This window comes from Molothrus ater, chromosome 2, assembly GCF_012460135.2.
Source record: "Molothrus ater isolate BHLD 08-10-18 breed brown headed cowbird chromosome 2, BPBGC_Mater_1.1, whole genome shotgun sequence".
In the NCBI taxonomy this organism is placed as follows: Eukaryota; Metazoa; Chordata; class Aves; order Passeriformes; family Icteridae; genus Molothrus; species Molothrus ater.
The window spans coordinates 57571497-57590649 of NC_050479.2; the positions used below are offsets into that span (position 1 = coordinate 57571497).

The following is a 19153-nucleotide window of genomic DNA, read 5'->3' on the forward strand; positions in this document are numbered from 1 at the left end:
GCTGCAGCAATCCCTACAAAGCTATGGCAGCCTAGTCAGGAGCTACAGCAACCCAAACAGATTCCACTGCAGCCCATAAAAGAGGTTTGAACATCAGGTGGAAAAGCATCTCAAGGCATTTCTTTGATGAAAAACCTCCATAGTGAATACCAGAGCACGTAAAAGCACACCTACTTCTGTCTGAGGCTACACAGAAACAGTCTGAAAAATTAAAGAAGACAGATAAAGAAGATTTGCTCAATTGCATCAAACCACTAAGTAGATATTCTTATACTCTTCTTGTTTTACTCTTTTCATTACTTGTTTTTCTAATTCTTATTCAGATCTAAAATGTCCTGATTCTCTTTACTCTTACTCACTTTGACACTTTGGATTAACTTGGATTTAAGCTCAGGCGAAGTGACTGACTGTACTTTAAGCCTAAATAAAGATTAAAAAAATAGCTCTGCAAGGTTAATTTAGACAAGTTTTCACATGTGCCTCACTGTGTAAAAATAGAAAAAAAATCAAAAATTTGTGCTAAATTGAGGGAAAAATGGTAATAATAATGTTTGCATTCCTAAGCAGAATTTTGCCACAATACAGTGTGAAAGATCTCTAAAAGTGTTTTTCCAAGGGTGAGGAGAGTCGAAATGACAAGAGGATAATGTACAAGGAATTTGGAAATTTGTGTAACAAGGGAACAATAAAAATATCATTGTTGCCTTTGATATGTGATATTACCAAGGAAAAAATGGACATTGTCTGTATATGTACGTAAAAAGGTTATCCTTAGTTGCCAAAACTCCCAGGAAGAGTGAGAATAAAAACCAGAAGGAGCTGAAAATAGGAAATTGGTGGCAGTCATCAAAGACAACCAATATATGGTGTGGGTATTTTTTCCATTAAAAAAGGAAGTACAACATTGAATTTTACTTGAACATTAGTTACAGGTATAACTATCAAGTCTCTCTCATAAAAATTCATTATGAAGAGGCAGACTTGAGTCAATTGAATCACAAGCAAGACATAAAATTCAAGATGAAAAAGAGACAGCTAAGGATCTCTCTATATTGATTTGGAATAAATGTGTCTCCTTTTTTTCTTTTCTCTCTTACTGAGAAAGAGAGAAAAGAAAGGCCTTAGAAAGAACTGAAAATGACATCACATTTCTGCAGCATTTCCACATTTCTGTAGAGATTCTGCTTCTACTTTCTGAATTTTAGATGCCAAAGCTCATATACTCTTTTAGATTGAAAATTGGTAAGGGGAAGGTATAGTAAATACCAACCAAGGAAATGTTTGTTATGAATGGTGCATATTCAAGAAGACTAGGCATTATGCAAACCAAAGGCTGGTGACATTTGAATTGTCTATGATAATGTTTTTTAGATTGAAGTCAAGTGACAGGTATAGAAAAGCTAGTAATCTCAGATAAGTTATCAAGTAGAGTGAAGTCACAAACTGTAAAGTGAAAAAGGTAAAAAAATAGGGCAGAGTAAATGTTGGTCATATTCGGAGAGGGAATTGCAAAGAAAAATTTCAGCAAATAAAATCCTAATTGAACAGGGAATGTAAAAATTGGTAACCAGACCAAAATCAAGTATTTACTTGATTCTAAGCTTTTTTTTTAAAGCCTAAAGGATTAGAACTACAGCAGCTGGTTGTAAGAGAGGAATGTGATGCAAAAGATGCCTCACAAAGGTAATAGGAAGAAAACAGCCAGTGTAACACAGCATAATTATAATTCCAAGATACAAATTACATAGGAATGATGAAGTACAATGCACTTATAACAACTAGTCAAAGAGTTCAGGAGAGGATAAACAGTGCTTACTTGATTTATTTTTTAGCATTTAACAGCCAGGTGGAAAAAGTAACTATAAGTTACACTGTAATGCTGGCCACTAAGCTCTCAAATTTAACATCTACAGAAAAGAGAAAAAGGAAAGGAAAAAAAAAAGCTACAGTATCATTTAACTAAAAAAAATGGGAGCTACCTGAACATGACAAAGCTTTTTGAAAAGAAATTGAAGAGGGCAACTAAAAGACTAAATCCTTGCAGACAGCATGACAGACTGCCTAAAGATACTATATTAGGAGTCCAGAGAAACTGTATACCACTTATCAAAAACGCTTTTGAAGGACAAAAAAACTGCCAGCATGGCGAAATAGCAGACTGAAGAAAGCCATGTAAAAAGCCAGAGTAAAAAGATACTTTGAAAAAAGTCAAAATTGTGAGAAAATTAGGATGAGAAAAATGAATTAAGTACAACACATGAAATGTTACAATATTGTAAGGAAGTATGAAAAAGCTTTTGAGGATTATTTGTTCATGACGCAGAAATTAATGAGGAATTTCATCAAAAAAATCAGAAAAAATGAAAGTCTGCCAGAGGATCAGTGAGGCTAACAGAGAATCTGCACATACAGAGTGCTGAAAGAAAATAAGGTCATAAGTACCCGCTCCTAAAAAAATAATAATTAAAAAAAAAGTAAAAAAAAAACTTTTGGAAAGAAGAAACCCAGGGTGATTCCTACAATGCAGATATTTTGGGGATAGAAATGAGTCATTAAAACTGACTAGAACTAAAAGATTAATAGAGTAAAATTACTCCTAACAAATCAGCAGACCATATGGAATCCAAATATGAAATTTGAGCATTGTAACAGCATCACTTAAATTAGCTTTGGTATCAAACAAAAGTGAATAGCAAAATCTGAGACTGTGAAGAGTTGCAGATAGATGTCATGCAATTGAAAAAGTAGTAATTGGCACATGAGATTCCGTGTCAATAAATGCAGGTAATATACATGATGGAAAATAGTAACAACTCTCAATACCCAAGCAAGGGACTCTAAAACTAATCTCTGTATTAGTCTGGACAGCTAAATGAAGATGTCAGCTCATAATTCATCAGCAGAGCAGTTAGAAAAAGAAGGTATTTTGGAAAAGAATAAAGATTAAACCACAGAACATTACTCTTTTAATCCATAGCTACTGTGTCTAGACTTCTGTATTCAGATCTGCTCATGCCATGTTCAAAAGAATATAATAGTACTGAAAAGACAAAAAAGATGATCAAAGTTATGAAAAGGCTTTCATAAGAGAAGAGATTTAATAGACTAACGTTTTTCAGCTTGAAGAAGACACAACAAAGGGAAAATATGAAAAGATTTTTGAATCGTGATTGTCACTGAGAAGACTAATAGGAAACAATTATTTACTGTTCCTCCTAAAGCAAGAACTAGGCACTGCCAGTGAAATTATCAGGTGGCAGGTTTCAATCAAAAGCAGTGTGTTTGTACACACACCAAAGTTGTAGAGATTGTCGTACAGGACAAGTTAAGTGTCTGTAACACAAAATCACAAAACAAAAATCCTCACAGGGCTGACAAAAAATGTCCTTTTTTTTTTTTATTTTCTTGCATTCTTTCCTTTAGTCTCTTAATTGCAATTGTCCTGAAGTCTCTGTGCAAACGCTGGAGTAACAGGAAATTCCACAAGGTGACTCAGATTTGGCATTTGGGTGGATGATTGAATTACCTTCATCTGCTGTAAGTGAAGGACAAACACATACTACTGTTGTCCTAGACTGCACAATGAGTCAGTCTGTTACTCCATGTGTAACTTCCACACCTCAACCCTTTTTAGGTGGGGTTGTTTTCAAACGCTTTTAAAGCCCTACAGATTAATATCTTATGTACCAAAGAAAATGTTTAAATCAGTGTGGTAGTTGCTGAATCAGTGCTTGCACTGCACCTTCCCAGCAATTTTTATTACTCTTGCTTTCATATCCATTATTCTGAATGTCAGGGAGCTATTTTTAAGTACTAGCTTAGTTCAGTTTAATAAAAGATATTAAATTATCTGTACCAAAAAATTAAAATAATTCCTTATTAAGAATTTAGTATCATAAAATCAAATGCATATGTAGCTACCAGCATGACTGCCCCAGACAAGCTACATTTTACAATCTACACTGGAATGGTGACATAGAAAAAGAAAGATGAGACCCGAATTATGAGAAGTCACAGAAGGAATACAGTTAAAAATTTCATATGTCCAATAGAAAATTTACCTGCCTTTTCATTAATTCTTTTATTTATCCAATATTATTACTAAGTTACTGCTTTAAGCTTAAAGTCCCTCCTTTTGAAAATTGCTAGTATTTTTTCCAGGAATATAATAATCATAATATTGAATTCTTATCTTTCTCAGAGTGAAATTTTCTGATGGTAGTAAATAAAAAACTTAGGTAATTTTCAAAAAGCTGAGCGATCTAAACCCCAAATCAGAAATAATATTAAGGGTTAAATTGGCCTGTATTAGCTCTATTGATACAAGGCAAGGTAGAGAGATATTAAAAGCTGTGCAAGGATGTAAACTGAAGAAATTGTTACACTATTTATAGTAATAAACACTTTGGATTTCCTGTTCTGTAAAATATATAAACTTAGAATATTTTGTGAACTACAAATTTAGCTGTAAATAGCAAAGCATAAAGTATTATATGGGACCTTAATCTAAATTATATTTCCCTTAATTTCTGAAATACCAATATGTAGTCATTTAAAACTTTCTAATTAATATTTTCACAAGAAATCATTATTTTTTATCTTAAAATGGGGAGGATTTGTTTGTTTTATAAATTACTTCTCTATTTTCTCATTCTTTGCAGAAGTAGTTAAATACTGGAGAAACCAAAAAAAATTTTTTTTTTTTGTGGGTAAAAAACTGAACCATCAGAAGAAAATACTCAAATTTCCCAAAGAAAAGGGACTGCCTTGAGAGAGAGTGAAAAATAATCCAGATAGGATGGTTACTCTGTTACTTGTTTTTACATTAACAAAGCTGAAAGAGCAAACACAAAAGCAGAATACAGTCGTAAGTATTTGAGTGATGTACAGTATAGAGGATTTATTTTCTAAGATAGTTCTGAGAGGCACTTACAGAGTTAAATAGTCATTATTAGGGTTAATCTGTACATGAGAAGGTGTGTAACATATTCCTGACAACAGTGTTCAATTTGCCAAAAATGCAGTTCAATCTTTCTCTGTGTGAGCCTTGCAAGAAAGCAGACTATGTTCTCTATCAATAACGCTGATGCTGAATAGCAACTTGTGAGACCAGATCTATATTGTGAAGCATTGCTGGCAAAGATATGTCATCTAGAAGTGTGAAAAATATATATGACAACCCCATTTCTCACAGCTATTTGGCAGAAAACTGACATTCATGTAGTTATATGAATATATATTTATTTTAGTTTATCTCTTTCAGGGGCACAGTGCAGAAAGGTTAGAAGCACACTTCTTTGTGCCAGCATGTGCAGCACCTCCAGCAGCTGGCTCTGCTGATGGAGCTGAGAGGAGAGTGGCAGGTGTACTCATGCAGATAAAGCTCACCTTGCCATCATAGCGGCACACCCTACAGTGGGTGTGATAAAATGGGATAGAATTAAAGTTTCTTAAACAAATATTTACTTAGATTTAATAGGATTGCTCCTGTATGTTTATGAAATGCCAGTTGATTCTTAAATGTATTTGCTGGGGATTAACAGCTATTCCAGAATCCATTGTTATTTAATGAACATACAAGAACTGTCTTAGATGTTATAAGGAGCTAGGCTTAAAAAGTTCATGAATTACTTCCATTCACCAAATGATAAAAATTTACTGAAGATTAACATTATGTAAGGAACAGATATGTTACACAGAGATCAATCCTTAAATTAATATATTTCTTCATCCCTTGGTATTTAATTAAATTAAAATAGTTCCAGCAGTCACATAAATAGGTTAATTTATTTTGATTTTAAGAAGTCCATATAATCCAAGACCACGACTTCTTTTCTTGTGAGTCATTTCAGTAAGGCATTTCAGCACATAGGGCTTTTTAGAAGGTTGATCTCAGATTCTAATTTTAAACCTCCAACACACCATACTCCATTGCTTCTGGCACTACCAATTTGGCCATATAAATCCAAACCAAAAGCCAAGTAGATAAATATTTAAGTGAAGCATAAAAAATAATGCACCTTACACAGTCGCCTGGTTTTGTGAGAGAAAAAACAGTTCCCATCTGCAAATATGTGGAAGAGAGAATAACAGGCATGCAAACAGAAATCATATTTCTGCCATGGAAGAGAGATTCAACACCTCTACAGCATGACTGATGAAATGGGAAAGATTTGCTAAATAAATTTGTGATGATGTCTCCAGAATAAATTTGGGCTGGAACAATTAACACCTCTAACACAAATAAGAAACACAGAAGCCCAAAACTTGTAATAAACAATAGTCAGTCTGCAAAAAGCTCATTCCCTCAAAACCTGCAAAGAAATTCTTCTTTCATAGGTTTAGGTATATACAGTTATTTATATCAGTTAGTCATCTTTTACTGACAGTAAAGAGGATGTGATTCATCTTAAACAGATCAAAAGAATCATACTCTGGAAGTACCTCACACTCCTCAGCAGTTCTAGAGAGCTCATCAGCTAATTAACTATAAAGAATTAGGGCAACTAGCTCAGGTGGAGGTGAGATAGTAGGTGAAATGATAGGGACAATGTTCCTGAGAACATGTGGCTGTTCTTTTCTTCAACAGGGTTAGAAAATGTAGAGGTTTGGGAAGCATTCTGTTCCTTTTTTTTGTAACTAACAAAACCCTCAGGTCTGTCCATATTGTTGTATTTATAGAAGGCTAAAAATCTAGAAGAAAACCAGTGCCTTAGTTTCAAATCTATTTTGGAAATGTAAAATTCAGTCTAAATGAAGATGCCATTAACTAGAATATCCTGTATTTCATTAAGATTTTGAAGCGTACTTTTAGCTGTCTTAAACATTTTTCTTAATTTTTTTTCTATTTTCCAGAGTATTATGTTCACACATCTAAAGGAAAAATATCATCCAAGTTTTGTGAAAACTTATTTTTTTAATACAAAGGCTTATGCAAAAAAATTATATTACCTGACACTGAATCAAAAAAGCAAAGATATATTTTGTAAATTTATAACAAAAAAAAAAATAGCATACTGTGTTGATTAAATATGGGCAAGGTAGTACAGTTCTGCTGACCATGATAAATTTCTGCAAAAAAGCAAGCACTTTTCTGATATGAAATATTTCCAGTTTATAAATATCTAAATACAGCTCGATTCTAGAAAAAAATACAAATTTTTATCACTTTTCAGCAGAGAATTAAATTTAACAAAAAACCACTACCTCAAACAGTTTCTTTGTTCCTATGAAATCTGAATGTTATGTTTGCTTGTTTGGTTTTCTTTTCTCCTCTGTGTTACACATTATGTTCCCACCCCCTTAACATCTAAGTTAATATTTTTTTTCTTTTTCTTCCTTTAACTCTCACTCTGTGAGAGGTTTCCATACTTATGCATATCAGAAAAAGACATTTAATAAGTTCACTAATAAATCTGAGCCTCTACTGACATCTGAATCTATGTCTTTAAAGAATTTAACGTAATCTTTAGGTTCTAAGTAGCAATGAAGTTCTCAGGCTTTAAATACTGGTGTATTTTGAGGTTTTAAATACTGGTTTATTTTGCCATACCTATGAGGGTTACACATCTCCTGAAATCACTGTAAAATAATGGTGAATTAGTAATTGAGGTAAAATTTCTCAATAACAAAAGGAAGGTGAGATCACACTAATCAGTAACAGTCCAGACGGTGTTTGGGAGGCTCTTTTCTTGTGCCAAAATTTTAGCAACATATTTCTGTTATTCTCCATAAACTAAGAAAAAAAAGTGAATGCACAGAAAAAAAACATATAAAAATATAAAGGAATGAAAATATTCATTAATAATAAAGAATGAATAAACAGACTATAAATGTAACAAAAATATAAATATTGTCAATACTTTTGTATAAAAAAAAGGTATCCATAAGAAAAATTCACAATTTTATATGCCATGGGCTTAAACACCTTCTGGGATTTTATTTTCACTGTCAATATAATGAAGAAAACAAATTTTGAGAGAGTTTTATTTTGGAGGTCCAAATTACTTGACTTATTTTTTTATTGCAAACATGAATGCCAAAATAATTTTGTTTTGTTTTGTTTTGTCTGGGTGTTTTGTTGTTGTTGGGTCTTTTTGGGTTGTTCTATTTTTTGGTTGGTTGGGGTTTTTTTGGTTTTTGGGTTTTTTGGGTTAGTTTGTTTGTTTTTTGTTTTTGTTTGGTTGGATTTTTTAAAATAATTTTAATGGTCCAGTTCAGCAATGGCTCTGGTTATTCATGTACTCTGGTAATCCTGAGAAGCAAAAAAGCAGAAGACCAGCAAGTAAAGCTGAGTTTAAAGCTTTCCTTACAGCAGTAGCTTCAATGTTCACTGTAGCTTTGTGTCTCCATCCTTGTCTACTCATGTACTTCCCCTCAAAAAGAAGCAATTTATGTGAACTTTTCTAACAAAAACAAAATACCATAAGGATAAGGGACAGAATCCTTGCTTCAAATCAAATTAGCAATGCTGAAAAGAAATATGACTAGTTAAAACTGATCAGACATGAAATGCAGGAATATTCCGATAAAGTGCAGGAATGTCCCACAGAGTGCAGGGATATTCATATTCAGCAGCACACACAGATCCAGTATACACTTCCCAGGGCCATGAAGGTTACAGATGTGCTGCAAAACTCTCTCCACAGGGTCAGAGCAGACACAGTTCTGTTTCTGTTTTCTTTTTTTATGTTTGATTTGCACCTTTTGAAAGGTTGTTTGGGCTCTGTATCTGTCTAGAGATCTTGTCTCTAAACTGCATTTTTTATGTAAGAACTGTATTCATTTGTTCAAATAAAAATTGGGTCAGATAGTGCTATACATTATTAAATAGATATTTTAAAACTTTATTTGTAAAGTACCACTTTACAATTATATACTCTATTTTATTCTGACAGCTTTTGCCTCGGAATTATTATTCTTTCTAAAACAACCTTTATGAAAAAAATTGAGTGTTTTTTGTAAATAGATTTGTGAATTTTTCTCATAGTGGCATTTTTAAAACAAGCAAGCATAAAATAAAATTTTCTATAATGTTAGGATTTATATAGATTAAAAAATTTGGTTTTCAGGGATATCATTAATGATGTCTTATTTTTGTATTTATAGGTATGTATGTGGACATATATAGACATGTATACTACATATGTACAATACAATATTAATAAAACAGCATTAATAATAATACATAATAAAAGACTATTCATTTTTGATATGTAATTACATGAACATCCCCACTAATTTATATAAACAATTTATGAATTAAAAAAACCTGGAAGAATAGGGCCCTAAATTTAAAAAAAATACTGATACTTTTCTTAAATAAAGGGGTATTATCTGTGCCACAGTGTGACTTGGTTATACTGGGCATATGCTCTTCTCCATTTCACTCTGCAGAGGGGAGCAGATGGAATTAAATATAGCTTGGCATGCGGCACAGGGGCAGCCATGGAGCACTATTTTTTAGTACCGTGCAGGCATTACCAGCTCTATATACATTCGAGATGAAACACAAAAAAGGGCATGTCACCTTCAGGAAAGGGTAGTAGTCAGGAACATCTGTTATACATGCAGTGCTCCCTGTAGAAAGAACTGAAACATGATGAAATATGCATCAAAAGTTCCCTGTGCACTGAGGTACATTAAGTCCCTTTCAAACCATATGAAGCCCACTTGGGGGAGGGAGGTTATTTGAGTGCAGCAGCTGGAATAGGAGAAAGCAGCAGCAGGGAATGGAAACCAGCTGTTCTGCCATTCTGGAGATCCAGTTGGGCAGTAGGTGCACAGAGGCTGATCCATGGCACTGTGTATCACTGGAGTACAGAGACTTTGTCTACAGAGACATGGACTCACTAAGTTCCATTGGTTAATTGTTCTGCAGCTCTGTCTCTCAGCCAAGACCATGCTAAATGCTGCATATTATTGTTGGGAAGCACTAATAATCCACACTCCCTGCAATTCTCTAACATGGTGAGTTCTTCAAGATGAAGATGTTCACAGAGAAGACAATGAGGAACAGATCAGAGCAAATATTTTCTTTCAGTATGTTTTACTCAGGATTGGACAGTGCAATACATCCCCATATTTCATTCTGGCACCATAAAAAGCAGGACTAGAGTGGATCCTCTGGCCCTGGACAGTTTAAAATAAATGTAGATTATCACTGACAAATGTGTATTTAATCTGTTTTAAAAATCTCCAGGAAAGGGTATTCTTTAACTTACAGGGATAGTCTACTACAGTGCCTACACCTCTTTATTATAAAGCTCTGTCTCAAATGTAACTTAAATACTTCTCCCAGAAAATTAAACAAAAAGAAAAGAAAATGCAAGCACTATCCTGTTTATAACAACTTTATATACACAAAGACCTTTGTTATGCTTCACTCCAGTCCTTCTTCATTTAAACACACACAGATTCTAAACAAACACTTCTTTCAAACTTCACCTACAGGCAATGTTTCACAAACCTTTATTTTCTGCTGTTATTATACCTCTTTTTTGATTTTTAATCCTTCCAGATCTATCTCTAACATATGCCCACAAACTGCATACTGTAGATGTATCCCTAATTAGAGCATGCTGCAACTCAGGCCCAAATTAAAATAAACCACATTTCCCCCTCTGGAAGCCATGGCATAGAAGAAAAGTAGTATGTAAACAGAAAAAAGGCCATGAAAAGGACAGTCTCTATTAGCGTGCACAGATATTAGGAGATACTCTTTGTTCCAGAAGAACAAAATACAATTAGTAGTATTCCAGCTAAAGCATTGCTGAATGGAATAATTAACTCCTGTCTCTTATTTAAGACACTTCTCTTTTGTCTTCCCCAGCTGGACATAGAACTATTGATAAATACAATAATTCAGATTTCCAACTAATATGTGTCATCTAATAATATGTGTCATCTTCATGGGAACTCCATCTGCAGAACATTGCTTCTTTTTGATGAAAAGAATGTGGCTGCAATATGCAATGGGATTTTGTTAAATCTTGACCACTATTGTGGTTTATCATATCAGTATTTTCTGTTGACTTAATAAGAGGAGATACATAAATCATAAAATGATGATTTCAAATGATGAGAGAATATGGATTTATTTTCCTTCTCTATATTATTGAATAAACACACATACCTTCATATGTATGGGGTTTTTTTTAATACTCTAATTCTATGTAAGCTTAATTAAAAGAAACCTGTAAGTACACCATTCAAGGACATTTTCAGACACAGAGCAAGAGGAAGGAATAGACTCTCTAGTTCTGTTACAATAGTTTCCTTGATATTAAGTATTCATCCAATATATGAATATATGCCCTAAAATATTCATTAACAAAAGTAAGCACAAGTAGTGAACATCCATTTATCACCCAGGGAAATGCATAAAACCTGATACTATGAAAACTATTTATTTTCTGATTTCCTTGTTTCAAAAGTTGTTGATCTTTCTATGCCCCCACTTTTCTTTCAATTTATAAAAAGAATCTGAAAAGAAGAAATGTTAGCTGAAGATAATGATTTTGACATAGAAGGACCTCATCTTACTGAGAACTGCAAATCCTTCCCTTGCTCTTCTGGTGGGAATAAAGTGAAAAGATAACTTATGGATTCTAAGCCTTTCAAGAACAAACTGCAGTACAATAACTGTGCTCAGCCCCAGGAAAGGCAGTGTCAAAACAGAAAGTACAGCAAGGATGTAATGAGATTTCCACTAGTGACAGGGGAGGGATATTCTGCTTTGTTGCCTCTGAAGTAAAGCGGAAAGATGAGCACCAACAGCTACAGCACCAAATATTAGAATCTCAGATACGAGACTTATGGTAATAGACTTGTGATCTTGAAGTGCATGGTATGAATTAATTTGCAAATAAGCTCATCAAAGAAAACTCTTCTGAAATTTATGAATACTTTTATTGGTGTAGTCATGAACTTTTCAGATGTTAGTAAGGGCATTATCTAAATTGATTCGATAGTGAAGCATCCAATGAAAACAAAACAGGTCCAAAATACACATAATTTTCAACTACTGAAGTATTTTTAAATTATAAAATAGTAGAAATAATATGGAGGAGAAATGAAATTACCTAAAAATGTAGCATGACACACCAAATGGTGCATAGATGAAGTTGTGCTGAATGGCTGTAATCCCTCTCTGCCACAGTGACATATTTGTGTCTACTGATGGAGAAAGCTCTTTCTGTATGTTTTGAAAGTCAGTTATAAAAATTTTCCCCCTTATCTTTGGCTAAATGCATTAATTGTGGGATATGCTGCTCACAAAATTTCACAGCTACCAGATATGTAATGGCAATAATCTGCCAGGTGATGAAATATGTACCTGATTAAAACCCCAGTTTGGCAGAACACAGCACCGGTTGAAATGCAGCATAATGGGCAATTACAGGCAGCAATAATAGGCTAAAGCAATCTGATGCAAACTGTATTCACTGTCACTTCAGCTGCTAGAATGTTTGCACCACTCTTCTATTTTGTGTCAACAAAATAGAGGCAGAGAAGTCATGAAGCATTAAGTGAATATAGCCCTTCTCCTGTAGGATGCCACTTCACTTCTTTTTCTGACTTTCCTGTTCATTTAGGACAAAAATTTTCTTCCTCACACATTATCTGTATAGCATTGCTTGAAAACCAAAGCTGCTTGTGTACTTCTGAGACGAGCACACTGGTGAAGCTGTGCCTGGGAGCCCTCCCACCTATAACGAGGAAGCACCAAACAAAGTGGATTCTGCTTTGAAACTGTCACACAGCTTCAATCATAAATCTCAACTTGGTATAAAAATACCTGAAATCTAAAAGATGAACTTAAATTGACTGGTAGACTAGGAGATTGTCTAAGAATAGAAGCTAAACCATGAGAGATATTCAACATAATACTCTGAGTGAAAAAAAGTTGGCAGATATGAGAGTTTTCGCTTTATTTTGTCTAAATCCATAATATAATTTGCTGTAGACATTATACAGCAAAAGATATGTCATAGATTACTAGGTATTAACATGAGAAAAGCTGACAATCATCTGTACAGCAAAGGCAACTGACCTGCATTTTTCTCTGTAGTTCATTAACTTTGGTTACAAGGGAGAATATAATTCTGATCTCTCAAAAAAAGGGAACTATTGAATAGTTGCACAGTCTAGCTCAGCCCAGGTAACAAAATCTTGCAAAAGTATTAGATCATCTTAAAATGCTTGAGATCAAGACACTTAGAACATTTGAAACTTTTTATAAGTTTCTTCTGACTAAAAGTGAAATATAAATTTAAGAGTTTAATCCCAATCGAAGATTCAATATCACTATTCACAAAGACTTATAAGTAGTATGAAACCAATAATAATGCTGGTAATTCTCATATATTTAGAAGTAATGTTTCACTGAACCAAGTAATCACAGCAGAAAAAAGGAAAGAAGTAATGTCAGTGGCTGCAGTGTCATATTGAACTTGCTATGCACACCAGAGTAGATGTCAAAGAATTATTTTTCATAAAGCTCTGCATTTCTACCTACATTTAAATCTTAAAATCTCATCAGTAGAATAAGGCTAAAATCAAATATCTCTTATTGATAACTAATTTGGTCAATCAGAAACAGTTACATTACAGATAAGTTTTCTTTGACCTATGCTAGTCCTCATCTAGGATCATACATGTGCTTCCACAAAACACAAAACCAAAAGAAAAGATGAGAAAAATATATAGAAAAGAACAAAAAAGAAGCAGAAAATGCAAGACTCAATACCTCATTTTGTGTGGGCTTCACCTAAAAATTTCCAGAATTTACAGTTCTAGAAACAGATTCTACGACTGAGACATACCAAAAAAAAGGAAAGAGACCCTCAATACAATTAAGTTGCTCTTAGAGCTTTCCTGGAAATCAATTCATCAGGTGAAATTGGAAAATGGATACTGTGTGCAAGTAAACAGCAAGTTAGCATCTTACCTGACCATATTAGAAGTTAGCAAGTAAGAAAGGATGGTAGTGCTGGACATAAAGACTATTAAGTGGTGTCAGAGCAAGAAGAGCAGTCTGACAGATATTCGGAGCACAGAGAGAATGTGATAGATGTTCTGTCCAGACGAGAAAACCTATGTGAGGAAGCATTGTTGAACAAAAGATTTCACATGTTTTGCCAGCTCCTGGAGACTCCCAGCCTCCATCAGTTTCTTAGAAAAGGCCATCACCAGTTTTGCAAACTTTGAAAAGAAATATTTCTCCACAATCTTCCTATTATCTCATTAAGCTGGTGTATTCATAAAAGAACTCATCATTCCCAATGGCATGGAAAGCATTGGTGGTGATGTCAGACAGCAGAAATGTGCTTGATTAACTTTCTGCACTTATCAGTCTAGACTGATTCTAACTCAGTTAAACAGAATGGATTTTAATTATCCAAAAGACTCTAGCAAGATTATGCCAAGAAAATTAATGGATAGCCCAGAAAAATTGTGGTAAAAAATTTTTGCAATTTCTGCTCTGCTGCAGATGGATAATGCAGGATACTTGATTTCTAGGATGAGTCTTGTTTAGAAACGGAGACTGCAAATGAACAAGTTACTACAGACTTATGTGAACACATTCAGTGGGCAAACACAAAGGGTAACAAACTGTTCATAGAGAGTCTCTAGAACTGATATAATTTTTATCTCTAAGACTTACATGCAGAACTGCATAAGTTGTGATGCAAATGTATTTTTGTTGTGATGAAGACCTATTATATTTTCAAATTAGACTTAGTATCACTTTTTTCATGTAGATACATTACATTTCTTCATACTAGTAACAACACCCTACACAAAAATGGTGCTCTTTTACAGAAAAGCCTGATGGGCAGCCTTAGTCCTAGAGGAGACCCTGACAACTATGCTATGAAGAGTTTAATTTCACCCTTCCTCCAAGCAGTTACTTCTGGTTATTTTCTTTATTCTCAGGATCCACACTATTGTTAATGAGGCAACAGCAAATGTAGAAATGGCTCTTCTATGGGATGCAGCTGTGAATGGCAAGAAACTGTGTTGAAAGAAAGATGTAACGCACAGTGATAAAGCAAAAATTCAACAAAGCTACTGAATTTGGAGATATTTAATCCCTTGAAGTTTTTTTGACAAACACATGAAAGTGTAGATTTACAATGGAACAAGAAAACACAGACAGAAAAAAAAAAAAAAAACAGAACAAAAGAAAAAGAAACTAAAAATTCCTGGGGAAATCTAACAAAGACAATAATTTATGAGTAACTACAGAAAAGTCCATAACTTGGTATTCTTTACTGATTATAAGGTAAGCATATGCAGGATTCACTAAGTATAAAATTAACATCTTGCTGTTTTACTGCTCCCTTGTAGATATTATTGTTTATGTTTTATGGGTTATGATATAATTTCCAGCTTTGGATAACTTTAAAGAAATATAGATTATTGATGTTATTCTTAAACCATACCATACAAAACAATTGTTATTTAAATGCAAAAAGTGAATATTACATGCTACAATAGATGTGTTCAAAACTAATAATTCTTGTAAGACTTCTGTGTAGGGTGATCTCAAACTGTCCAAACTAGTGATAGGGTTTAAAGTATCAGCAATAGAAGTGGAAAAAAAGACAGGTAAACAAGTCTAATTTATCCAAAACCATTATATTAAAAGAGTAGCAGGCATATGGAAAAAGCTGTTTAGTAAGACAGCTGATTAAGATAGCACAAGTAGGCTTAAGAGACTATAAGAGATATTCTTATGCAGAAGGTGGCTTGGATATAACAGCAAGTGAGAATAAGGCTGAGATAACTAAAGTGGGACGTGCTTATTGAAACATAAGACTTACTGTCATGATAATTTTTACAGTTTGGGGGGGTTTTCTGCTTTCATCAAGGCCATTCTATAAGCATTTCATTAATTATCAAATTAATTATATCTAATTTACATTGTCTTTCTCATTTGTGAAAATGTTTAAAATCACTACCAGACAAAACTTGCTATCAGGATATATTTTCCTTGAAATCAAATATTTCAATAGTAAACTGACAGGCTCTATCATTCACTGTTTTCATTAATTAAATGAAAATCATAAAGTAAGTTTGACTGCTTTCCATCTCATGCTGAAATCAGAAGAGATCTTGTCTACAAAAAATTATTTTTGTAAAATTTCCTACTTTGTTACTGAGAGAAGCACAATTGCTGTAGTGCTGCCAACACACTTTTTATCACAGTATGGCCTTTTAATTTGGGCTAGAGTGGCTCAAAACTGTAGTCAAAACACTGGTGCAATCAGAATTCTTATTACTGCCATGGGCAGAATTGGATGCCTGACAATAGTGTTTGGAATTACATGAAGAATATGTCAAACTTAAGTCATTTTTTAATTAGGATTCTCACATCGAGATCCTAACTTCATAGTTAATCCAGATGATTTTTCAATAATTTCCTAAGATTTAATTATTAGTGTTGTTCTAATAGCAGAAGCTAAAGTATTTTAAATATCTTTAAAAGACAATAATCAAGCCTAGAACATGGCTACAAAATAGCGAATTCCCATCCCTGTATATAATCCAGAATGATGACAGAAACACAACTTCTGATATTGCTTCAGGCATTGCTGGAGACAATTGTTTCTAGCAAGCTTTCCATCTCCTTTTCCCAGAAAACAATTTTTCTCTAAAGAAAAATTAAATTATTTTTCTACCCTAATCACATATATCATATTTCTTACCCTCCTTCAACTTGGCTTATGACTAGAGAAAACAATTTTATTTATCTTCTTTCAAAAGAGAAATATTACATTGGGCTAAGAACCCTAATCATACTAAGCTCAATGACAAGTAATCATTGATTTCATTGGGAACATCACATAGCACCACATTTGTTACTGCGATGACCTGAAATCTCATAAGGTGCTTGATGCAGGTTCAGTTTTCATATTACAACAATGATTTTATTACAGCACACTAGAGACAGAAGAGTTCATTCAAGCAAACAAATTTATATCATTACTATTCGTAATTATATTTGGAGGAAAGAAAAATATTTTAAAAAATGGAAAAAATAGTTTGTCTCTCTATCCCCATTATTTATTTTCTTCAGCAAAGAAATTCACATAAACAGCCACTGCTGTAGATCAGTGGCTGACAGTACTTAACGTCCACAATTCAATATATATTTCAGATGAACATGAAGAATTCATCTGAGTGATTGGAATAAATTTTCCTTGATGAATAGGGCAGCTCAACTAGGTATAATGACAAATGTAAACCTTCATCTAACTCTTTGCATTTTAATGAAATTAAGCAATGGGATTGGTTGGCATAATGTGCTTACTAGATTGCATATATTTTGACCAGAATTGAGTTTGATGCTGCTGACAAACTGCAGTATTATGAACACTGGCCATACAGTCCTTTTCTTAAAAACAGTCATTTCTAATCTGCATACTAGATAGTTTCCTAGTGAAACTTTAAAAATTTGAAAGCTCTTTCATTGCTATACTTGATAGATGGAAATCCAGAATTTTTTTCTTCATGTCACACAAAACTGAGAGAATAAGACATATGTTCCAATAGCTTCTTTAAAAAAAAATCCTGCACTGCATCTTTATACAGATCAATGTCCAATTATAAGCAGGGAGTTGCTGTGGCAAAAGGTCAGGAAAAAATAATCTTTCCAGCATTTATTACTTGGAAAATAAGGTCACATATAAGGTCAACCTCCAAATGTATAAAGAATAAATTATACTTCAGCATTCTAAATATTCTGCACTGCAAAAATTATATTGCAATCTCAACATAATCAGAAAAATGAAGTTGAATATGTATTTCCTTATGACTGTACTACACATCAGACTAAGCTAAGAGGTGAAAAACCGAGGTCCAATTAATCAACAATTAATAAAAAGCTTATCGGATATTTCTGCTTAATTAGAAATATAACTTCTTATTAAGGCTGACTGATTTACTAATTTCCTAACTATCTTTAACACTGAGACACCCTCCCCACAACAAAGTAAAATAATGGAAAACACACAAAACATTTAAAAATCATTCAGTGATGCACTTCTTTATTGCTTACAGCATGGAAGCAAAACATAAAGGCAGAGAATGCTCAAGTGCTTTGTCTGTCTGATTCTCTAAAAAAAAGAAGTGCATCCTTGGAAATAAAAAACCTCCTAATTAGATAAAACACATCTGAAAAAAAAAAGAATTGGACACAGTTTGAGGAAATAATTATGCTTGTTTGTCAGAATGAATGTTGGCAGAGAACTTTGTCATTGTCCTGATCTAAGTCATTTTGCTGTTTCACAGACAGTCTCAATCTTTGCTACCTTCACAGGATGTGAATGAAAGTACACTGAAAATAAGATTTTATTAGTATTAGTATATAAGACACTTCTTACGGTAGTCTTAATTGTGGAATCAACCTTATAAATAGGAAAATGCATCCATGAAATGAAAACCTCTTCTGATTCATTTTTACTCTTGTCTTTTATGCAAAGCATTTTCTTTTCCTCTTCTCCAAACTACATGAGGAATATAAATGACTGGTGTTCTTTTATCTGTTGCAGTTGTGTCTAGTTTGAATTTCTAAATCAGGCTTTGACAGAAGGATTGTATATAATATATCACAGGCAATGCCAGTGGTGATAGAGTATATCCTAATCCTTTTCAAAAGTACTAATTTTTTTTTTTTTAATCTGCCTTGGACACTTGTGGTTTCATTTTATGTTCATTCTGAAAGATACTGTGTTCTTTTTTCTGGGCTAATGACAAGATTTACTGTTTTCTCTGATAATAATATCAGCGGTTTACTCCTTTCTGATAAACCACAACTGCAATACTAATAGGTTGATAATGAGGTTTTAGACTTTACGCTTTTGTAGGCATTGCAGACTTCACTCACCTTGTTCAAGTGGCTGGCTTTTAGTTGAAGTAGTTTTCATCTTGAGTGCCTCCCTAACAGACATGTCACAGCAGGAGCCTTTGTTAGTGTCTTGGTCACTGTCAGCCTGATCACTGTCCCCATGCCCGCTGTCCCTCAAGCTGGCTCTTTCTGGATCCTTGAACGTGGAGCTACTGAAAAACATATTGAAAAAAAAGAAAAAAAAAGAAAAAAAGAGAGAGAGAGTGTTGTATTTACTTGTTCTAAGTTGAATTGTAC

The 19153-nt window shown here is 33.6% G+C and overlaps 1 protein-coding gene across 5 annotated transcripts in view; it reads right to left on the reverse strand.

Annotated features, from left to right (window-relative positions):
• Positions 1-19153, reverse strand: part of PCDH17 (protocadherin 17) — an 89782-nt gene that overhangs the window by 41125 nt on the left and 29504 nt on the right. For 4 of the 5 annotated variants that reach the window (XM_036388538.1, XM_036388360.1, XM_036388301.1 and 1 more), the window contains exon 4: positions 18896-19068. In XM_036388538.1, the coding sequence (XP_036244431.1) occupies positions 18896-19068 (173 nt within the window). The remainder of the gene's footprint in view (positions 1-18895; positions 19069-19153) is intronic. The other variant, XM_036388632.1, reaches the window with a different exon arrangement.